This window comes from Hydra viridissima, unplaced genomic scaffold (genome assembly GCF_058129835.1).
Source record: "Hydra viridissima isolate aposymbiotic clone 2 unplaced genomic scaffold, HvirCarnegie_v1 scaffold_16, whole genome shotgun sequence".
Classification (NCBI taxonomy): domain Eukaryota; kingdom Metazoa; phylum Cnidaria; class Hydrozoa; order Anthoathecata; family Hydridae; genus Hydra; species Hydra viridissima.
The window spans coordinates 4,485,124-4,509,732 of record NW_028324315.1 but is presented as its reverse complement, the minus strand read 5'-3'; the positions used below and the strand labels follow the sequence as shown (position 1 = coordinate 4,509,732).

Here is a 24,609-nt window from a genome sequence, read left to right as displayed (position 1 = left end):
CTTAAAATACTATGAATCTCTAGCTATATAAAATTATGTTTAAAATTTTGTTCCATTACTGTCATCAATAATAAATAAAAGGAAATTAATGTGACTGGTTAGACGAGACTAAAAATTTCTGGAGAATCCGACAGACATTAAGAAAATGTAATTTCTATTGTTTAAAACAAAAGATTTGTAACTATGCGCAACGAGCATGGTTCGCAAAAAAAACAATAACGTTGCACGTCCATCTCTTATATGTCCGGGCATAAAATTATTGTTGGCTGCGGACTGACTGCTTATTAGGGGAACTCAAAAAAAGCAAATTTTTTATGATGCTTTTAGGGTAGAGCGGAAAAGTTGTCTTTATACATAAGTAATTTCTGTTCAAAATTTCAACACCCAAGAATAATTTTTTCTGTTCTGGCAAGGGATTTGAAATTTCAAAAATTTAGTAAAATTCCCATATTATATATTGTTTTATTTTATTATTGAAATATTTTTTAAGCGTCATAGCACTTTGCGGTAATGTGCTAAATTTGCTCTTACATAATGTTAATTTGGGCAAAGTGACCTAATAATGGCTGGGTCTTATTAAGAGCCAAATTTGGGTCAGCTTTTGTTACATTCATTTACTTTGCGGGACATTTACCTAGTTGATAAATATTATTTTGTGTTTCTTTGATATATCTATGTTTTATTTGAACTTTTGTATATGTTTCTATTAGTCTTGATTTTTTAGAAACCTTATTTTTGTCAAGGTTTGTAGAAGTAAATATTTTATACCGGCGGTAGTCATTTTTGTTTTATTCAAGCAACTTTGAGACGCATATAAAGAAGTATTCCTTAAGGTACGGCTTTATGATATATTTTGATCTGTTTTGTTAGTTTACTATGTTTATGTAAACTGTTTTATTTGTCAACACACGAAAGGAAGGAGAATATGGTCTCAATAATAGCCACTCATTAGACCAAAAAAAAGCCGTGGCTCTTATATGGTACAAACGTGGCTATTTTTAGGATCTTAGTGCAATTTATACCGTATAAACACTATAAAGTAAAATTGATTTCCATTTTATTTCAAATGCATCAGCTTTTTATGTAAACATAACATATAGGCAAGTACTGATGTAACATTAATTTTAGTATTAGTTAGTAAATATATAAAATAATAACTTATCTACTTATCTATGCAATATATGTATATATATATATATATAATATATGGGTAATTCCACGTAAAAGAGGAAAAAAAAAAAAAAAAAAATTTCACGGTGACATATAATAACTTTGTTAAATTTATTTTCCAACTATTTAAGAATACTTTTAAGAAAAAAATTTATTAAAAAAATCATTTTATCATACTATAACATACTTTTAAAGTTATAAGGGTTATATGAGCACTTTTTGACGTTTATATATAGTCATGTTGTGAAGCGTTGAAAAAGGTTTCAGTGCTGTTTTTTAAAATAATTTTTACTTCTAAGTTTGACTAAAAGGCAAAATTAAACATTATGCATAATATTTTTTATAAAAACGAACTCTAACTAGGTCTATAAGAAGAGCATACTAATGAAAACAAGACGTTACGACCGTCACAAAAAAAAGTCGAAAAGTTTTTTCTATGCTTCGTATCAAACTTTTTAAAACTACAATCATGGTAAAAGTAAAGATACTCGTACATATTTTATCATCGTTTCAAAAAAAAAACATTAAAGTGCTTTAGATCACCATTTCAACATGTTACTAAGTACGTTACGACCATCACGAAATGTTTGTTTTTCCATCACGGCTTCTTGACTTAAAAAAAAAAGTTTAAGCGCGAACGATTTAATTCATTTCAAACGATATATATCATTTAAACCAAGTTATAATATTAATCAATTTTGTTTATTGTTTAATTTGCAGTTTGTTTATTCATTTTATTACTAAACTTGTTAAAATTTTTTTTGAAACTATGAATAACTAATTTCAAAAAATTGCGAAACGTTGTAAATTTTTATTTACAACATTTCGCGGGTTTTTAAAAAATACATAACGGAGCATAAATCACAAACAGCAGGCGTTATATTTAATAACATTTAAAATGCCAAAGTCAGATGCTGAAAGATCGAAAGCTTATAGAGCAAGAAACAGAAAAGCTTTGTTAGAAAAAGAAAGAAAGAGAAGTTATCTAAGGCGGCAGTTATTGACACCAAGAAAAGAAAACAAACAAAAAAATCAAGCGAAGGTTCGCAACCAAAGGCTAAGAATGAAAAAAAAACTTGAATTCAATACTAAAGTCAGTCTAAATTCCACGCAAGACAACTCTTATAACTGCAAATCGTCAATGAGAAAGGCATTAAACAAGTATTTATTATACTAACATAACTTTTTTAATACAATTGCTTACACATAATTTGGGTTCTTTTATATCAAATAACATTTTTAGGACAAAACAGGCTCTTCCAAAGTCTCCAAGTAAGAGACGAACTATTGTAGAGCAGTTGGGTGCTGAATATGGCCTATGCACTGCTAAAGAAATACATCGAGTTCACTTCACATCAGAAGAAATTGAAAAAGTAAAAGTATTTTATGAAAGAGAAGATATATCAGTTATGTCTCCTGGAAGAAAAGATTGTATGAAAATCGACGGAGAAAAAGTTCAAAAGCGCTATTTAGTTATGAATTTAAAGGAGCTGCATCAACTGTATTGTGAGGAGAGTGCTGGCAAAACAATTAAGTTGAGTAAGTTTTGTGAATTAAGGCCTCCATACATTCTTACGTGCAAAAATACACCACTTGAAACATGTGGTTGTGTTTATCACAGTAATTTTACTTATTTGTGTGCTGCTTTGGCAAGTAAAATACCTTTTCCATTGTATTGCAATAAATGGTTCGAAAATTATGTATTGTGCAAGCCCCCAACGTACCAATGTTGGATAATGAAATGTTCATTGTGTTGTGATAGTAAATTATTGAAAGTTTCTTTGCCCGAAAACGGAGACATGGATACCTTAATCACCTATAATTGGTGGATTAAAGAAGATCATCGCTGTGTACTCAGTCAACATAAAAAAAACATAAAAGGTATTTTTAAGCATTTCCGCGACTATTTACTAGAGTTTACTGAGCATCATCTCACTAAAAAGCACCAGTCTGAGCAATACCGCAGTCAAAAAGAAAATCTCGAACCGGACCAAATTTTGATACACTTTGATTATTCACAAAACTATACATGTGGTTATCAAGATGCTGTTCAAGCTGCTTATTGGTCACAGTCAACTATTACCTTGTTTACAGTTGTAATCTATCGTTACCAATTAGAGCCAAAATCAGTTGTAATAATATCCGACGATAATGATAAATCAAAACGCGCCACTACTACATATTTAAGTGAAATATTTGACCTCTATTGCATTGATTATATAAAAAAAGTTGTATTATGGAGTGATGGTCCATGCACTCAATTCAAAAATAGATACATGGCCAAATTCATACAACATTGCTCTGTGAAATATCATTTTCAAAGAATAGAATGGAACTTCTTTGCTACCTCTCACGGTAAAGGAGCAGTTGATGGAGTAGGAGGGTCATTAAAGCGATTTGTTTGGAACAGCGTAAAATCTCGTGAAGTGGTCGTCTTAAACGCTAAAGACTTTCTCTTAGCATCAAATGGGTGCAAAACATATGTTAGACTTATCAACACAGATGATATTAATCTAAGGTGGGCCTTAATAGCTGATAAGATAGAAGAAGCAAAAGCCGTTAAAAATATTACCAAAATGCATTTCTGGCAAGTAAAAAATGGAAAGTTTTTGGTTTCAAAATTCTCCAATATTTTGTAATGGGGTTGCGGAACAATTTTAAAATTTATGTATAAGTAAAAAAAATTTACTTATCTAAGATATTTTTTTCCTATATTAGATTCCTGGCTCCGCAAAACATTTGCCAGGCGTATGAAAGTACATACTCCTAGGTATTGAGTTGTATTAAATAGAGTTAATAAAACAAAAAAAAACAGGAAGCATAAATAGCATTAAGCATTTGTTGCCTACTCCAAATAAAACGATCCCAGTATTGAAGAACCATCATGGATAACCTTTATAATGTTATAAAATTCATATTTTTTAACATAATTTAATTGGTTTTTATAATCATTCATCTTTTATTATGTCATTCATTGTGTTATTTGTTGTTTTTCATTTTTGGCTTTTTCGTTACGACCGTCACAGTTACGACCGTCACGACATAAAACTTAACAAAATTTTCAGAAAACTTCAAGCAAAAGCTATGAAACTCACCATATAGTAAGTTCAATCTGTAGTTAAAGAACACAGCAAAGGATTTTTTTTTTCACTGTGTAGATGGCTGCAAAAAGATTGACAAAGTTTATTTGTTTAGATTTGTCAAAAAGTAAGCGTTACGACCGTCACGCTACGTTAAGTTGATTTTTCAAATAAGTTGAACACTTGAATGGTTTAACTTTTGCATACTAAATTATATAATAGTATTTAACATTTCTGGAAATTTTCATGTAAATACCATTCTTGGTTAATTTTTAATGGCTAAAAAAGCGTCAAATGTTACGACCGTCACTTGCGTGGAATTGCCCATATATATATATATATATATATATATATATATATATATATATATATATATATATATATATATATATATATATATATATATATATATATATATATATATATATATATATATATATAAATATATATATATATATATATATATATATAAAAGAAATAATGTATGTATATAATTTCAAATAATGTATGTATATAATTTCACTTTTAAGTCTTATTCTATATTTTAAAGCTTGTATACTATTTCTTAAAGTTAATTTTAATCATGGAAATCACAAAAGGGAACAAGAAAATAAAATATAAAACTGCCTCTAGTTTTAACTCAAAGTTTGCCCAGAAAGTGACAAAGATTAAGAGATTTCAATGGTCCAGTGTTGATATGAAAAATCTAATTGCAGCTGTTGAAAAAAGTTTAATGTCACAACGAGAAGCTGCATTTCAATTCAGTGTTCCCCGGTCAACCCTTGGTAAATATTTTAGGGGAGATTCAGTTCTTGGTGTTAGACCTGGACCTAGTCCAATATAATCTAGAAACTTAGAGAACAAGTTAGTTGAATATGCAGCAACAAGGGCTACACTTGGATTCGGATTTGGAAAAAGACAATTTAAAAGATATGCTTCTGATTTAGCCATGAAACACAATTTAAAGTTTAAACATTCAACTCCTTTAGAAAAATGGTGGCGCTCATTCAAAAAACGACATAAAAATTTAGGTTTGCGAAAGCCTGAAGGTACTTCATCAGTTCGCCATCAATGCATGTCTGTTCCAAAAGTAGCAAAATATTTCTATTCACTGCATGAAATTTTGCAGTGAATAGAAATAGTAAAATAGTAAAAGTGAATAGTAAAATGCATCAAATTGCTTCAACTCTATAACGCGAAGAAATGTCCGCAACAAGTTTTAGAAGTGACAGCTTGTAAAAATGACCAATTAGATCTGATTATGAACATGAAGTTCTGGAAAATTAAAATCAACTTCTGGACGAAGCTAAATGACGATATTGAGACTAAAGTCCGAAAAAAACATTAATACAGGCTTACAAAACTTTACGTGTACAATATGTCTAAAGATGAATGCAATAATTTGGTAACTGGTGTTGCAACTTCATCATTCAAAAAAGCCAGTTCAAAAATAAAAGACCAATTAAATGTTGGAAGTCAGAGAATTTTAAGTAACCAAAAGTTTACAAATAACATTAATATTAAAATTAATGGAGCATCTCATTGTTTTTTTTTACTCTGAAAGACCACAAAGAGAACTTTGTAAACAACCAAACAGTTAATTTATTAAATCCTACGAAAAGTGAAAATGGTGGAATCAGTGAAAGTATTGTGAGAAGTGTATGCTCTCCTAGTCTATCAAGTGGATGCGACGCAAAGAAATAGAAACATTTAACTATTCCTTTACTATTTTACTTAAAGAATATTTTCTCCGTTTTTTGGCATTTAAATGGGGTCAAAGTGCTGAGCAAAAAATTAAATGCTGTTTGTTTATAATATCTTAAATAACGTGCTCTTTAGTTGCTTTTCAAGCAATTTGTATTGTTTCTTTAGTATTTCACAAGTATTTATCAAGCATTTATTTCATCATGCATAACTATGTATCTAAACTTTATAATTTTAAGTATCTTCATCCCTTTGAAGTTTAATATGCTGGTAATGTCCTTACTTTTTTTGATTTTGATTAAATGAAAAGTTTTGACATCTAACCTGGGAGTAAACTTCACAGAAGAAAAAGTTATCGATGGAAGTTCAGGAACATCTAAACAATGGATTTTAAAGAGTTGATGATCGATGATGACGAAAATGTAGACATTAGAAAAAGTTCAATCTATCTTAAACCTCAACTATCTCATATTTAAAGCCTTTTTTTTAGCTTTTAAGTCCTGTTTTCTATATGTGGGACTCAGGAGAATTAACAACTATATTGAACTTTTTTAATTAGTGCGTATGATCAGTTTTGCATATGGCTTCCCATTAACGACAAAGTGACTTATATAACAACTGTATTAGAATAGTTGACGTGCTATTTAATACTAATAAAGTGAGGTGGGAGAATAAAGTTAAAAACGATGCCTAGAAAAAGTTCTACGCACAAAGACTCATCAAACTGTCATGCAAATAAATGATAAGAATATAAAAGCGGAATGAAGAAAAATTAATAACAACGATCCGGAAGAGACGTTCAAATCGAGACCTTTTAAACCTGCCTTATAAATAAATGTTGAATAGGTATTAAACCGAAAACAAGCAAAAACTATGAAACTCAAAAAAAGTTGAGTTTTACAGGGAGAAAGAGCTTTTACACAGAAATAAAAAAAGAGAATGTTTTAAGTAAGTTTTTATGAATAGTTTTTAGAGAGAGAACTTTGGTGGTTGAGGAGTTTCTGGATAAACAAGAAGTTTTGTAAGTAAACAAAAGAGAAAAAGAAGAAGTAACGAATTAAACAGAAGTCAGAAGAAATATTGATTTAGGAAAAGTATACGGAATTTTTGGCCGTTTCAAATAAAGAAAAAGATAAAGAATTACTGGTTTAAAGAAGAAGAAAAGTAGAAAGAGGAGTAATTGATAAAAAATGTTATTAGAAACAGTATGAAGAGTAAAAAAAAAATTGTATGTGTATTTTTGTTGAAGTTATGAAAAAAAGTGCAACCCATAACAAACTAAGAGAATGTATATTGAGATTTATTGTAAATAGAATGTACTGAGAACGGAGAACACAACCTTAACCCTTAAACAATTAAACCTTATCCATTCCTAACCAAATAGTTCCAGAACCTCAACCTCAATCGAAACCTTCACATACTTTCCATATAAGTTTCGAACCGATACCTCCATTACCCTCTTTAAAACCTCAATTATCCTTTCATACTACAAACACAAATAAAGCAAATAGTTTTATAAAAAACACCGCCTTTATAATATGTATTAAATAATAAATTTTAAGTTCTATACCTCTGCTAAAAGTTAGAAAATGAAAGAGTAAGATAGGACGAATGACCAGTTCAATCCATCAAATTTAGTTTTCAGGGGTAGAATACTAGTGCTTCTAGAGAACTATTATATTCAACACCCAATACATCTTTTGTTGTTAAACATATTGTGTTTTACTCTAGCTCAATAATAGGAACACTTAAAATTATTAATGTTTAAGATCACTGGTCAACAGAAACTTGATTCAATAAATAAACTTGTCAGACAGAGAGCTTTTTCAATCCAAGTAAAAGAGCTGTAAAAAAGTACAATTTTCAATAAGCATTTATTTCCATTTAAAAATGGATTGAAAAAAAATAGGAGCATGAGAAAAAAATAGAGTGAGACACAAAAATATTGCTTGGATCATTTCTTGACTGTCTGTATCTGAAGGCATTGTGCTTTTTCTTTTTTTGAGATAAAAACATATCGCCTTAAGATACAGACAAAGGTGCTACGGCATAATAAGTCTGGCAGATCTGTCGACATATTTTCAGACATTTTTTCAGAAATATTTTCCGTCGATATAAAATGCCCTATATATATTTTATATCGACATATTTTGACATAACTTTAAGTCTGAGACTTTTTCTGCCGACACTAAATATATCCGAAATATATTTTATATCGACAGAAAAATCCCTAAAAACAAACATCAGTTGTTTCATATAGGTCTTCTTCCAACCTTTGAACCTTTTCAGCTGTATATCATCCTTTCGTAAAAAAAGTCATTTCATAAGACAGTAATCTTCCGTAAAGGCGATTTCCTTTATTGAAATGTAACAACTTAATTTTTATTACTGAATGTGGTTTGTATTAGTATGATTAAACTTAAAATTTTGCTTTTGATTACAACTAACAAAAAAAAATAAATTTAATATAAATTCACTGTAGTCACTGTAGTCATGTGACCGCTCTTATGGCACCTTTTCTCCCAGTCGGTCAAATTTTATTCCGTTTCAGGATCAAATATTTCACAATAGAAATTAAATTTTTAATATGATTTGTTTTGAACATAAATTATTTGATAGGGTCGAATAATTTATGTTCAAAACAAATCATATTAAATATTTAATTTCTCACCAGCGCCGCGTTTCAGATTAAAATAGATTAACCATAAGTCAACCGATAATTTGAAGGAGCATATAGAATACGATGTTAACCATAAAAAAACTTCCGGCCTAATGTCAACGATAATGTTTGGCTGTTGAAAATATTTTTTTCTAGCACTTTTTTAAAAGTGAAAACACCACTTCTTCGATTGCAACTGATAAAACTCAAATAAACTGGCAATTAAATGCCTTAGAATCAAATATTTAAATGTTTCGACTCTACTCAATAAAATCAGCGTCGCCACAAGACATTATTTTGATGCCAGTATTTAGAAAATTAGCAATTTTAGATCCAATGGCAACTTTGACATGACTTTAGCTAGACAAGAATTTCCGTTTAAGGAGATTCCTTTTCGCAAAGAAGTAATATCCAAAATGGAAGCAACTTCACAAAAAGATAATGGGTTTAGTAAACTATTTTAGCAACTTAGGGAAGAGGACATTTGATCTAGGAAATAAAGGAAAGCCCCTTTAAATGACATCAACTAATTGGTACAGAACTGTCCGATTGCGCTGAAATTCAGACTTAACCCAGCGAGAACCAATAGTTGCATTTCTTCCAGCCATGGAGCTAATAGTTGGGCCTGAATGTAACACATCTGGCTAAGAATTGAAAAAATTGATGCTAGACGAATCTGAGATTAGCAAAGTCATCTCCATCATAAGAACTTTGTAGCTATTTGAAGCATTTTCAAACTCTGTTTCTGCCGTCAGACAGTGACCATCAACAAGGTTGTACCCATGCTGGTTACAATAAAGTTAGGACTTGAGATAACAAAAAAATTGATGAAGGATCCTTTAATCCAAGAAGTGAGAAAAAACTTTTTGTTGGAAATTGACTGAAAATTCATACATTGTGCAAGTACACAGTTGGAGTATACTATGGCCCACTTCTTGGATTCTTATGCAAAAATGACCAAACACAAGAACGTTTTGACCATGCGAGGAACACCCTTATGAACACACTGAAGGACCTTGTTGACAGAGACCCCACACTCCAAACAACACAACAAGACATCTCATCCCAAAACATAGAGGGCGCGGACTATTTGGATACCGACAGTTTGATAGCTACTTTATTGGATAATCATCACACACAGAGGTATGGAGCAACATGTAAAAATAAAGGAGGGGAGTCAGCTGCAAATAAAATTGTAATAAAGTAGGTAGATAAATACCTTTGTGATGCACCAGCCGAAAAAGCAGTGAACATTGAATATTGAACAGTGAAAAAGCTCTCAATCAGTTGAAGATCATTGCAAATGAAACGTTTTTTATTTATCTGAATGTTAACGGCTTAACTCTCTACCAGAGAGATTAAATTCTCAACAGCTTATCAATACAAAGGAGAGGATTACGTGTTATTTTGTAGTAATGTATTGAACGCAGTCGCAATCAGGTCACATGGCGAAAAACAAGCATGCGCAAATGCTAGTAATCAATACTCTTAAAACAATTCAATACAAACGGAACTAGAAATACTGAAACTTTCCACTCTGTTTTAATTGCGAGACTAGGGGATACTTTACCGAGTACTTTTTTTAATGACTTTAAACTAACAATGATAAAACAATACTTGTTTTCATGTTCAAAATGAAACCTAAATCTACTTTTTTATCATATCGATGGCTCCGCGCAAAATCGGACTATCTGCAATCTCCGCCAAAAACAAAATTGGCATATCTGCAATCTCCGCGTAAAACAAAATTGGACTATCTGCATTTTCCGCCAGCTTTATTTTTGAACTATCTGCATTCTCCGGGCGTTCAAAGTTTTTATTGCATGAAATTATGCGCCTTGTCAAAATGTGATTTCACTACAAATGGCAGATCTCATGAAATAAGTTGTTAATAAGAAGACAGTAATTGCATTATTTTCCATCTATTCCTGAGATATAAATCTGTTTAAGTTTTAACACAAAGTTTCATTTGCCACATTTGATTTTGTTTAGAAGTAATTATTTTAAATAGTTATATGACATATGGTATGTTAATGCAAATGAAAAATTTACAATATTTTTAGAACATCATTTTAGCGGCTAAAATAAGAACAGTCTGCATCTACTTTAATCTCAAGTCTGAACTTAGTAAGCGTATACACATCATGAATTGATCAAAGTGTAGCTGATCGCAAAACCAATTTTATGTATTCAAATTTAATTTGAAATTAAAATGCTGCTGGATTAAGAAAACGTTTTACAGTTTTACGAGGCTTATTCGAAACATTGTTTGGTGTTTTTCAAGTTTGTCTATTTTCAACAGAAAAAAAAAAAGTAGTGTTACTGTGTTATCTATACTATATAGGTATACTATATAGCATATAGCAGTCAGTCATGTTTTGGTTAAATGTGAAAATAACAAGTTGGTTTGCTTAGCTTACAAAATTAATTAATTCAAGTGTATAATTGCTATCGTCAAATAAAATATGTTAGATCTTAAAAATATGTTAGGACTACAAAATTATAGATGTTTTTAGATAAGTTGTGTTTGTATGTTAAATTATAATTTCTAAAGTTAAAAGTTACCTAAATGTGACTATAATTTAAATTCAAGTAATTAATATTGTCTATTACAAATGAGATAATTTATTATATTGGGTATACTGTAAAAGTAATAAAAGCCTGATATTCAGATCAATGTGCAAGTTAAGGATATGTTTATTTAAAACAGCAGTTTTTTGTTATTTTGTAATTATTCTTTTATAGAAAAAATGCAGCTATTTTTGATCGTATCATAGTTATTACTATCATAGTAAAAAAATTACAACCCTTTTTATATATCATTACATCCCAAAGTCTTGGATATAAAAAAATTATCAAATATAATTGGACCAAAATTGTTTGATCATCACTGCAGTTGAGGTGAAATCTGATTAAACCAATGTTTAATGGTTTAGAGCTCAAATCCAACTGAACCTTAGGTTCAGTTTGATTTTCATCCTAATTATTGATAAACCAAGTTTAAGAAAAGTTGGAAACCATAATGTTTAATACTCATGCATGAGTTTTTAACTAGTTTGTGTTCAGTTAAGTGGCATCTCCAAAAAAGAATGGTTTTAAGTAGACAACAAAGAAAATTCCACATAGTTTGATTGCTTAATGAACAAAAATAGGTAAATAACAATAATTTTGTTAGTTACGATCTAGGTTACAATATATATATATATATATATATATATATATATATATATATATATATATATATATATATATATATATATATATATATATATATATATATATATATATATATATATATATATATATATATATATATATATGTATATATATATATATATTTATAAATGCGTGTGTGTATATATATGTGTGTATATAAATATATGTATGTATATATATATATATATATATATATATATATATATATATATATATATACATATATTTATATATATACATACATATATTTATATATACACGTATAGTATATATATATACATACATATATTTATATATACACAAAATTATTGTGATATGTATATATATATATATATATATATATATATATATATATATATATATATATATATATATATATAAATTAGCAAAAATACTTATCTAATTTTTTCTTTGACAGCTTGTTTTACCATCAGTAGGTTCATCAGGAAGTCTGATGAACCTAGTGATGGTGAAAGATAAGTTTATAAATATATAAGGTTAATATATAACATGTTAAATAATGATTAATTTGTTAACCTTCCTGATTACTTATTGATGGTGAAACAAGTTGTGGAAGAAAAAATTAGATAAGTGTTTTTACTAATTTATTACTGCTCTTTAAGACCATTGAGCACTCTATTTATAGAATACACTAACATAGTTTATATATATATATATATATATATATATATATATATATATATATATATATATATATATATATATATATATATATATATATATATATATATATATATATACACACACACAGGGTGTCTGCCAATATTATAAGTTGGATTTCCCTAGCTTTTCCCTGATATTTACCTATTTCTCGTTTAGAAAAATGCTCTTCAACTGCAAAAATATAAACAATAATACAACCCACATTAAATATATCAAGAGAAGTTCATAAAACTATCTGCCAAATAAACTTTTAGATTATGTGAACTATATACAACTTATTTAAGTTATATAAGTTTGATAAAGACTCATCTTTCCTGATTTTTCTAAAATTTAACCTAATTTCTCTGATAATCCCCTGATTATTTTGAAGATATCCGAATTCCCTGGCATTTCCCTGATTTCGCAGACATCCTGTATATATTTATATACAGATCTTGTGTATAAAGACCACTTAGCAACATTGCAACATAACATAACAAGAATTTAATTTGATCTAAATTTATTAGTCACAACAACAAGGCTAAATAAAATTGACAAAGTATGTATGATGAATTTAGCAATTAGTATGTAACATAACAATGTTTTGTTACATATGCTATATTATTATTAACAATAACATAAGTTATCTTTAACATATTTATCTTAACTAAAACTACTTGATTACTCACAAACTTAATCAAGTTATGATCAAGGTTTTGTGTTTAAATAATCGCTATTAATAAATGTTTAAATAATCGCTATTATTTAAAAAATTGTAGAATTTTATAAAAAACTTCAAATATTTAAAGAAACACCACCAAAAATTTATGCACCCGAAAAACGCAGATAGTCCGAAAATGTATCTGGCAAAAATGCAGATAGTCCAATTTTGTTTTACGCGGAGATTGCAGATATGCCAAATTTGTTTTCCGCGGAGATTGCAGATAGTCCGATTTTGCGCGGAGCCATCGATATTTTATTACACTTATACACGTTGGTGACTGTTCATAATCAAAAAGAGTCTTAAACGACTTACCGGTCTTTGAGGCCAGAAAGTCTTTTACGACTCTTTTTGATCAATAACAGTCACCAACGTATTTCATACGACGTCGGCGACTATAATTAATCAAAAAAAAATTGTTCTGTCATTCGTATGAATATGAACGCTGAACGCTGAACATGAAACGCTGAGTATGAACGCATGAAAATCTATACAAAAATGAGTAGGAAACAAAAAATAGTTGATTAAAAGTTTGTTGATATTTAAAAAGCATGATGTAAAATTGATGTTGATGTAAAATTGTAAATTACCTCTCGAAAGCGAAAATGCTCTCAACCAGTTGAAGAATGTTGCAAATAAATCGTGTTTTATTATATTTACTTTCTAAAAGTCAACAGCTTAACTCTCTACCAGAGAGATTAAATTCTCAACAGCAAAACAATACAATAGAGAGGATGACGCGTTGTTTTGTTGTAACGTATTGAACGCAACGCAACTTCTAAACGGTACTTAAAATTATTTCAATTGAATTTATGATGAGTTTATGATGCTACTTTGTAAAGCCGTGTTGTGTTTAGTTATGATTTTAAGTAAAAATTTATATTAACAACATAAATAGCCTTATCAATAAACAGAAACGAAGAAAATAGCGAAAATTTCAAGGGCTGTAAAAAAGTTTCTTTAAATATGTGTTATGAATAAAAACATAGTTTAAGAGTTATAATTTTTAAAACATTAAATCTCTGAGAAAAATGAAAGCTCCTGAGAAAAGTAATAATCTGAAATAAAAATTAATTGTCCATTAATGTTTTAACAGAACTTCTGCTTGTTCTTGATAAGTGTACTTTAAAACCTGTTCAATGAGGCTGTCGCAGTTTCCAGTTGGCTGCGCTTTTCGAGTTGAACTTATTCCTCGTCGATCTATACCTAAACCTGCTGCTAAATCTAAAACAACCGGTGTTATTAGGCTTTGTTTCAGTTTTCAGTCAGCCAATCTGTCGGAATATTTGGTGGCGTAGTTTTTAAAATGATCGACATTTCAGATGCGCGATTGCCTGAAAGAAAATGATATAGAGCATTTAGATAAAGACCAATTTCGCTTGCGTGAAGCGCGTCACTTCTGCATTATCAAGTTCAGGCCTTTAAAGCCTAAGGTTTAAATGTTATTTTAGTTCACTAAAAATTTGCAGGCAAGGAACAAAAACCCTTTTTCTGGGACACTCTTGCAGGGCCGCCCTGAGGGGGGGTCTACTGGGTTGTTTTGTCCCGGGCGCCAGGTCGACAGGGGCGCACGAAGCCGAATATAAATAATTTTTTTTTTCATGTTTATTTAAAAAAAAGATGAAGTACTGGGAAGCAGCGTGGAAAATAAGAAAGCAAAAGCAGCCGGTCAATTTGACCAGCTAAAACATATAATAGACGGTCAATTGCTTTTTTTGGCCGGTCAATTTTTTTTAGTTTAAATTTTCAACTTTGTAATGAAGTGCTTCATAATTGGACTTTTTAAATAAAAAAAGTAATTAATGCTCTAAAACTAAGAAATTAGCATTACTTTCAATTTGAAAGTAATGCTAATTTCTTAGTTTTAAAGCATTAATTACTTTTTTTATTGTATTTAAAACTTATGTTTTGAAACTTTCAAAACATTAGTTTTAAATAAAGCGATTCTTTTTATATAGCGGAAACTCGCAAATAAAGTGAATACTAATGATTAATTTAACAACCCGCTGAAGTAAATGTTTAAAATAACTTTAGTGCACGGAGATTTTCATTCAATTAAAAACGGAGATTTTTTACTTTATTAAAAAAAAAGATTAGATTAAATCCAAGTAGTTTGATATTGATATAAAATATTAAAACAATTTTATTAAATTTATTTCTCTAATTTTTAAAATCTCTCAAATTTGAAACAATTTTGAAACACGTGATATCGATGTGATAGTCTGATAGACCCAATCAAGAAGAAATTCAAACAGTTCTTTGCTTATGAGCGAATGCTGTTTCAAAAAGAATTAAAACATGTCTGGTTTTAAAAAGAAAGATTCTGGTTGTCAAGTAAGAAAGAATGCTGCTCAAAAAACTGCGAATGAGGAAAAGAACAAACGCACTCTTCAAGACTGTGGTATTACAGTTACAAAAAAAGGAGAAGATGAAAGTCCTACTGCTTCAAACTCTTTCCTGCCAAGTCAATCGATTCAAGTAGTAAATAGTTTTCCCCGTGAAAGGATATTTTCCCATTTGATTAATTCAATGTTATATAAATTTTTAACTTATTTTTATAGGTTGGAACTGAAAACGATGTCACTGACATTTCTGAAAGCTCGGGAGAGCCCCTATCAAAAATCGGAATGGTAGCTGTGAATGAAGAGAATATTTTCGTAAGTTCTACATCTTTAAAAGTAATGATGTTAATAAACTTTTAAGCTAATAAAATAAGATTTTTTAAAATTTATTATCAGGTGTTGCCAACAGAAGAACCCATCGCTACCATTCCTTCCAATGATCCTGCTTTGTGGGCAGCACATCTTTCCAAAGTGGAAAGAGATTCTGTGCTTCTACAGGGGCTTCCTCGAAATCCTTCAGCTTTCCCGAAAGATTCTAATAAGAAGAAGGTTCCTGAATCAATTTTCTACGAAACTTTTCTCAACGGGGAGAAGACATGCCGAGATTGGCTGGTCTGGAGTGTATCTAAGAAATCATTAACTTGCTTTCCGTGTTCTCTGTTTGGAAGCAAACAATCTTTTGGGATCGGACACCAGTCGCACCTTCTAAGATGGAATGATGGAATAAGCTGCAACTGGTACAAGCTACCTGAGAAAGTCAAAAGTCACCAGAATAACGCCCAGCATCGAAACTTTTACATAGAATTGAAAACGGCGCTAGAAAGCTTAGAAAATCAAAGCGGAATAGATTCAGCTCTTGAAAACTCGATAAGAAATGAAGCAGCCAGGTGGCGTGAAATTCTACGATGCATCTTAGATGTTACTATTTTTTTAGCGTCACGAAACCTTAGTTTCAGAGGTAAATCTATTTACAATTATTCTATTGTGATACCGACTATCTTTAAATCTATTTAGCTTATATTTATAAGATTAACTAGATATTTTGGAAATCGTTAAATAAAACAAATCCTTCTTTATTCTTTTAAATAAATATGTTATAATATTCATAAATCATAATATAAAATCATCATAGAATCATCATAAAATAAAACAAATGCTTCTTTATTGTTTTAAATAAATCTGTCTTATTATTATAATTTTTAGGGTCATCAAAAATGATTGGAGAAGACGACAATGGCAACTTTCTAGCTACCCTAGAGCTCTTGGCCAAGCACAACAAGACTCTCCAACTACACTTAGAAGAAGTTTCCCGCTGCCAACAAGAAGGTAACAAAATGAATGCCCATTACTTGGGCTGGAGCACTCAAAATGAATTCATCAAAGAGTGCGGAGGAATCGTTCACGGTGCCATCATCAACGAAGCTCATATGGCCATCTACTATTCCATTCTTGTGGACGGGACTCCGGACGTCTCTCACACCGAGCAAATCACCTTTGTTCTCCGCTTTGTATACTTTGGTACTGACAAAAGATGGACCGTGAAGGAGCGTTTTCTGAGGGTCAAGAATCTTGAAAAAAGATAGGTGCTGACATTGCCAAGCTTATTATGGACGTCTTAGAACAAAATGGAATCGATCTCAAAAACTGCAGAGGTCAAGGATATGACAATGGAGCGAACATGTCCGGTATATACAAAGGAGTACAGGCAATTATACTGCAAAAAAATCCTCAAACTCTCTATATGCCATGCAGCACTCATAGTCTCAACCTTGCTGGTGTTCATTCTGCTGAAACTTCGGTTGAAGTCAAGAACTACTTTGGCCGAGTCCAGTCACTTTACAATCTTTTCAGTGGAAGCCCTAGTCGGTGGAAAGTCTTGATTGAAACCACTGGTTTGTCCCTTCATCAAACGTCGCAAACCAGATGGAGTGCGCGAATCGAGGTCGTGAAGCCGCTAGTCAAGCGATCCAGGGAAATCCTCGAATCTTTGAAAAAGCTCCGCGATTTTGATCTAACAGCTGATCAATTGAATGAAGTAAAATCTCTGGAGAAGTGGGTTCATTCATTCGAGTTCATCGTAATGACAACCTTTTGGTATAAAACTCTTCAATCAATCAACTACGTAAGCCTTGCACTCCAATCAGAAAATATCTCCTTGGACGACGAGATGAAACTCATTAAGACTCTTATTGAAGATCTAAATCGACTGAGATCATCTTGGACCAGCATCCTTAATGAGGCACGTTTGATAGCATCTGGTCTTGCTTCTTTTGGTTTTCAATCAGAATTTGTGAAGAAGAGGACGAAAAAAAGGAAGACCTTTCACGAAGAGGTGAGGAACACCGCTCATTTCCATGAAGACGAAGCAAAAGAGTTTGAGGTGAGCGTATTCAATACCGCTCTTGATACTCTTATTCAGCAGGTCAGCGATAGATTCCAAGCTGCTGAAAAGACGACGAATATGTTTTCGTTCTTGTGGTCATTGAAATCTCTTGTTATGTCAAATGAAGAAGAATCAGAAGAAAGTGTTGAAGCACCTATCCAATTGGAGGAGAAATGCAAGGTCTTGGCACAAATCTACGCGACCGATGTTGAGGAAGAGAAACTTATTGAAGAGGTCCGCCACCTCGATGCTCTGAAGCGATCCAATCTTTTTGGTCCAAAAGAATCTCTCACTTCCATGACGTTATTGAATGGAATATACCAGAAAGGTCTTCAGCCGCTCTTCGAATCAGTCTGCATTTTGCTGCGCATCTTCAACACCATCCCTGTTTCTGTTGCAGAAGGCGAGAGATCTTTTAGTAAGCTTGCTCTAGTTAAGACAGCTTTAAGGTCTACAATGAGCCAAGAACGACTCACGAATCTTCTGGTTATTTCCTTTGAGCATAATCTTGCCAAAAAGTTGTGCTACGGTGAAGTGATTTCCAAATTCGCCATGAGTAAAGCTCGAAAGATCAATTTCCTCTGAAGTTGAAACAACAATAGCTGTTATATTCTAGACAAATTTTTGCTCTTAACATCCAATAGTGTTTAATGATTGTCTTTGATCTGTTTCTACCATGTTCTAGTGTTGACTTTATCATTTTATGTATGAGTGTATAAGTCAAAAGACCATTGCAATTATCTAGAAATAAACTGTTCAAATGTTCATTAATTAAAATTGAAAAATTCTATATTCTTTTATCCTCTTTGATTTGTTATCAAATGGCTTATTATATGTATTGAATTATGGATCATTAGATCAGCTTTCACTTTCAGTAGGGCGCTTGGGAAATTTTGACCCTGGGCGCCGCAAAGGCTCACGGCGGGCCTGCACTCTTGATAACTATTGTGTTATTAGGCTATTATAAATCAACAAACTTAGGTAGCAAACTTTGTATTAGATAAAACAAAAATTTCCTGCTATCCCTATGGTATCTAAACATTCAAACTGTCTATACTTAAATATGTTTGATATCTATATATTGTGAGGAGGGAAAATGATAAAATTGAAAACATTATCTTTAAGTTTTACCCGACTCAAGTTAATAACATTGGAACGAAGAAAAGAGTGAGTCAACCAAGAAAAGAAGTACGCACAGAGACTTATTGAATTTGTCATGTGAATAAACGATATAGCGAAAAGAGAAAGTAAAAAATAACAACAACCAAGAAAAGACGTACACACAGAGACTTATTGAATTTGTCATATGAATAAACGATATAGCGAAAAGAGAAAGTAAAAAATAACAACAACCAAGAAAAGACGTACACACAGAGACTTATTGAATTTGTCATATGAATAAACGATATAGCGAAAAGAGAAAGTAAAAAATAACAACAACCAAGAAAAGACGTACACGCGGAAAACTTATTCAGCCTGTCATATAAATAAATGATGAATAAGTTGCAAAACGATAAACAACCGAAAACTATAAAAGCTCAAAAAACAAGAGAGAAAAAGGGGAAGGAAAAGTAAGAGATTTAAAGAGATTTAAAAGAGATTGAAAAGAAGATTTTATGAGAAAAGTGTTTTAAAGGAGTTTTAAAAGAAGATTTTATGAGAAAAGAGTTTTAAAGGAGTTTTAAAAGAAGATTTTATGAGAAAAGAGTTTTAAAAGAGATTTTAAGAGATTCTAAGAGATTTTAAGAGATTTAAAGAGAAAAGAGTTTAAAGAGATTTAAAAAGAAGATTTTAAGAAATTTAAAAGAGGAATTTATGAGAAAAGGATTTTAAAGATTTAAAGAGAATTTTATGAGAAGAATTTATGAAGATTTTAAAAGAAGAATTGGTAAGAAAAGATATTTGAGTAACTTTAAATAAGTGTTATTATATCTGTATTGATTTATTGATATTTGCATGAGTTAATATTAAGAGAATATATATATTGATGAGAATATTTGAGAATATTTGTTAAGAAAAGTAAGAGAAAAAGAACCAGTAGTAAGTATTTTTGTTTGCATTTCGATTATTATTATTATTGTTATTACTATATGCGTTAAATATTGTTATTAAAAAAAAGTATGATGCTCTAACCGCGCACCTTACCATAGCCGCGCCGTAATATAATTACCTGAGGGACCGAACATAGAAAATATTTAATAAAACCCCCCAACCTTGTTCCCAACCTCCATATACCTTCCTACAACCCAAACCTAGCCCTTTCCTAACCAAATACTCCGAAGACCATTAACCTTGTTCCCAACCTCCGAATAACTAATCAACACACACTAAACCCAAACCAAACCCTTTCCCCTTCCCTTTACTCCTTCCCCCCCCCCCCAAACTTTATATAAAATATAATTTATTAATAATAAAAATAAATAAAAGCCACCGCCCTCACAATATGTTGAATGTCTTAAATAAGTTGAAAAGTATTATTTATTTTAAGCTTGATTTAGATTTTCACAAAACATATTCTGTTTTAAAAAGCACTTCAAAGTTCTCCTTTCTTAATGAAAAAAGAGAAAAACTTAATTTTTTGAATAAGTTTTTAGAGTAAAGTTTTTTAAAGTATTTTAAGAAAAAGCTTTCATAGGACAATTACCAATTGTAAATATAATACTTTTCAACTTAACTTGAAAAGTATTACTTATTTTAAGCTTGTCTTATTATGTAAATGCTCTATATCATTTTCTTTCAGGGAATCACGCATCTGAAATGTCAAACATTTGAAAATCAACGCCGCCAAATATTCTAAGAGATTGGCTGACTGAAAAACTGAAAGAAAGCGGGTAAGCGACAGCCGTTCACCTTATAACATAGGTTGTTTTAGATTTAGCAACAGGTTTAGGTATAGATCGTCGAGGAATAAGATCAACTAGAAAAACCCAGCCAACTGGAAACTATTCACTGTGGACCAGAAGGCATATTAGGTTTGATGGAGTGTCACCTGGGACTTTTTTACTGATAAAGTATTGTTTTTATTACACTAACATGATTTAATCATCTTTTTTTATACTTAAGCAAACACCTTGAAGTTTTTTGCATCAATTAGGGTTACTCAAACTCTTTCCAGCCATATATAGAAAGTATTATGGTTTATATGGCTTCATTTAAATTTTTTTCATATCTTAAGACCACTTTTAAGAAAAAAGCTTGAAGCGGGAGCGTTTTTTTAAAACAAAGCTTTTGGAGGTTAGGATTCCTTAGTACCAAAACACATCCAATTTTTATAAAACTTTTCGTATATATTAAAAAAGGGATGAGGAATCTAATGGAATGTGGACACTTTTTAACTTTTATACATAAATTTTTACTTCTTAGCGTTTCAAAACTTCAAGGTTTATTTTTATAGAAAAAAAAGTGTTTTTTAAAAGTTTCCAGGTGGAAATTGCAAGTTTACTCTTTCCTCTTTTTATATCAAGTATTTATTCATGTTTTCTTGAAGAATAGGTTCTAAGGATTTGTATTTAGAAATTATGTTATATATATATATATATATACTTAGCTTATCAGGAAAATCTTTGGCCCGGCTGTTCCGTTTTTATTTTTATTTTTTTCCTCAGTTTCTGTTCCTCCATGTTCCTCAGTTCATTTCTAGAAATAACTGTTCTTTGGGACTCTTTAGTGAACAAATAACCGAGGCAATGCATTCCAACTCTTCGGCAGCAGTTCAGCAGTCCAAACTCATCCTGATTACAATCTTCAACTTTTGCAATGTGTTGTGGACTCAAGCAGTAAACGTATGTGAATTTATGTGGAATGACAGAAAGTGTAGCATCAGAATTTGCTCTTTATACGTACTGAAATGAATTGACCAGAATAAAATTCCCTTTTTTATCTTTATTTGTCTGTTTCATGTTTTGGTCTAAAATTTATGATATGGTTAAAACGTACACCCTAGTATATCCACTCTGCCAAGTACATGATTGTGGTGCCAATGTTGCAAACATTTGCTGTTTCTATTAGTAGCAATAAATTGCTTCGCAATATAGAGAAAAAAAAAAAAAAATACGTTAAGTTTTGACAATATCTATATGGCGAAAATGAGAATTATAGACCAATATCTTTGAATGTGAATATTTCGCTCGGACGGCCATTTTTGATTTTGAAATTTCTTGTGGTGAACCTTGTACCCATATACTATTTACCCCTAAAGGGGTTTCCAGGGGACATGAAGTTGGTATTATTTGTCATTTTTACAGGGTGTGCTATACCTTTCCTCAAAAAATCATCAATTTTTGCACTACAAAAAATTCAATAACTTTAGATCCGCTTAACTTCAAAGGCCGAATGACCCCTCATTTTTTAAGTTAAGTCAAGCTCTATACAATGATATAAATTACATATGGTTATTTGATTTATAAAAAAATTGTCTGGAATGGCTAGCTAAAAATGGAAAAAACACAAAATTCTGAACCCCTCCCCCATCAATAAAAAATGAGGGAGTTGTTAATTTTATATGTCCATAAATCCTGAATGCCAAAGTAATTTTGGATGAAATTTGAAATCTATTGATTAACTTTGATTTAGTTTAGATCAGTAAAAAAGTTTTTTTGAAAACCTATTTAACACAGGTGGGCAGGGGGTGTATTAAATTGTGGGTTATATTTTTCTCTTTGCTCCAATCCCACAACTTTTCTAAGACAGCTTTACTTTACAATAAGATAAAAAAGAAATTTTTTACAAATTATAATTCCTATAACTAAGCAATATTATAATCTTCCAAAATCAACAGCAGTAGTTTTCAATCTATTCCAAAATCAACAACAGCAGTTTGCAATCTATCTCCATAATCTTTATGATCTATATTACATTTACATCTTTGCCATGTAGGCTTAAACTTTGCATGAATTGCCTCACCACAATGTTCTGCATACTTTGACAAGCCACGTCCTGCATGCTTTACAAAAATTAAAACATGGCAGAATATAATATGGATTTTCCATGACACTGTTAGTGTCTTTCCTAGAGAAAAAGCTGTCCCTTGTAAGCATAGAAAACCATCTTTAAACAATGACACTTTGTGTTCTGAGTCAGAATCGAGATTTCTTCCAAAACAAGCTTTTTTTACAGATTTAAAAGTTCTTAAGCTTTGGATTACAGGAAGAAGATATGGTACATTAAGTTGCACTTCAAGTTGAAGTTCATCAATCAATTTTAAAATTTTATTTGCATTATTACCATCCCATCCAACTCCATAATATCACCTTTTAACTATATAGTGTTTTTTCAACCACAAATCAAAACCATCCCATCAGTTAAAAGAAATCCTGCTATTTTATCTACTGCTCTAATGAGAAGATATAGCTCAGGTGGAGCAACTAAGTTTTCTAGCACAGTATTTTTATCGGTGTTAATATATATTAGGCATTTGTTCACAATGTTATCAAATTCCTTCATAGGTGATCTGATAGATCCATTTTTAATATATGCTTTATAACAGGAATCAATGCTGTCGATAGTTTTAAGAGTTCCTTTATCAAGCATACATTCACCACTACACCACAAGCAAACTTTTTTACCTGCGTGTGATGAAAGACTAAATAATACATTAACACATTTAAGATCAAAAGCAATATAATAGTTTACATCCTCAATACTGAGTTTCTCAAGTACTAATTTAAGGTTTTCATATTTTTCAGGAATATCTTCAACAATTGCTATAATAAGAACTTTTTGAACGCCACTATTCATAAAATTATTTTCAGATTCTTGTTCTTCAAAAACATTCACAACAACTTTGAGGAAGCCTCCTCCACCATCTAAAGAAACTCATACAAAACCTACACTTGGATTTACACCTCTTTCTTTAATAATATGCAGGATTAAATCAGAAGGATTTTTAATACTAAATCTCTTATGATAGCTTCATTCTGATTAGAAATAAATTCAACTTGCTCTACACTATAAAATTCATCTAGTTGTTTTTTAAGATTATCTAGTTTTTGAACTATAATTTCTTCCACAGAGTCTGTTTTACAAAAATTATTATAGTATTAGTGAAAAATACTATCCAGACATAATATTAAAGAAATTATCTCAATATAACAATGTAATAAATGATTTACAAAAAGTTAGTGAAGACAGAAAATGGTGAAAACTTTTACATGGAAACATATTCATCACTTGTAATAGTGTCTGATAAATATTTTAATGATCTTAAAAAACCCTGCAGTACACTTTTATCAACAGCGTTAACTGAAAAAATTCTGTATTATTATAAAATATCTTTTTCAGACAATAAATCAATTGAACTGAAACCCATATCTGCAAAGGAATTAGATGGCCTGCAATACTTAGCTGGCTACGTTTTGTCAAAATTTTTAAAAAAAGCAAAAAGCAGTAAACATTATCAATCTGAAGAAAATCAAGCAATTATTTCTATTTTAAAACACTGTATTCTTGAAAAAAGTTTGTCACATGGACAAAGACTTATTGATGTTCAAAACAGAGGTGGACTGATCTCACTCACGGAAGAGTGTCTGCAAATATTTATTCAAACAGAAATAAAATTTCGGTCTGAAACTCTAAATTCAATGTTGAGAAAAGTTGACATGGAAATATGGCATCTGAGCTAATTACAAATACAACTGTGTATATATAGAGAGTTGAGAGAAGTGAATGAAACT

The 24,609-nt window shown here is 30.7% G+C and overlaps 2 protein-coding genes, 1 long non-coding RNA gene and 4 pseudogenes across 6 annotated transcripts in view; 5 read left to right on the top strand and 2 right to left on the bottom strand.

Annotated features, from left to right (window-relative positions):
• The window catches only part of LOC149877625 (uncharacterized), a 36,625-nt gene extending 22,668 nt beyond the window's left edge, over window positions 1–13,957 (bottom strand). For 2 of the 4 annotated variants that reach the window (XM_090074286.1, XM_090074288.1), the window contains exon 1: window positions 13,804–13,957. The gene's annotated coding sequence lies outside the window, so the exon portion shown is untranslated. Of the gene's footprint in view, window positions 1–9,832; window positions 10,286–13,803 lie in introns of those variants that run through there. The other 2 variants (XM_090074287.1, XM_090074285.1) reach the window with 1 other exon arrangement.
• On the top strand, window positions 1,820–3,982 carry LOC149877626 (uncharacterized). The gene is made up of 2 exons (XM_090073450.1): window positions 1,820–2,331; window positions 2,414–3,982. Exons 1-2 carry the CDS (start codon window positions 2,069–2,071, stop codon window positions 3,807–3,809), a joined length of 1,659 nt encoding a protein of 552 aa, XP_089929576.1. The 5' UTR covers window positions 1,820–2,068; the 3' UTR covers window positions 3,810–3,982.
• A 1,554-nt stretch (window positions 13,958–15,511) lies between the features above and the next one.
• LOC145190909 (zinc finger MYM-type protein 1-like) lies at window positions 15,512–17,029 on the top strand (annotated as a pseudogene).
• Window positions 17,030–17,180: 151 nt separating this feature from the next.
• Window positions 17,181–18,523, top strand: LOC149877624 (zinc finger MYM-type protein 1-like; annotated as a pseudogene).
• Window positions 18,524–19,208: 685 nt separating this feature from the next.
• LOC149877623 (uncharacterized) lies at window positions 19,209–21,817 on the top strand. The gene is made up of 3 exons (XR_016448031.1): window positions 19,209–19,826; window positions 20,679–20,769; window positions 21,606–21,817. It is a non-coding gene; the product is annotated as an uncharacterized LOC149877623 (long non-coding RNA).
• A 907-nt stretch (window positions 21,818–22,724) lies between these two features.
• On the bottom strand, window positions 22,725–23,958 carry LOC149877622 (uncharacterized; annotated as a pseudogene).
• A 114-nt stretch (window positions 23,959–24,072) lies between these two features.
• LOC149877621 (uncharacterized) lies at window positions 24,073–24,584 on the top strand (annotated as a pseudogene).
• Window positions 24,585–24,609: the final 25 nt, after the last annotated feature.

Bases quoted from the DNA above. Each gene is read 5' to 3' on its own strand.
- LOC149877626 (XM_090073450.1), top strand. From the start codon at position 2,069: ATGCCAAAGTCAGATGCTGAAAGATCGAAAGCTTATAGAGCAAGAAAC. The intron at 2,332-2,413 runs GTATTTATTATA...TAACATTTTTAG, and splicing joins ATGAGAAAGGCATTAAACAA to GACAAAACAGGCTCTTCCAA.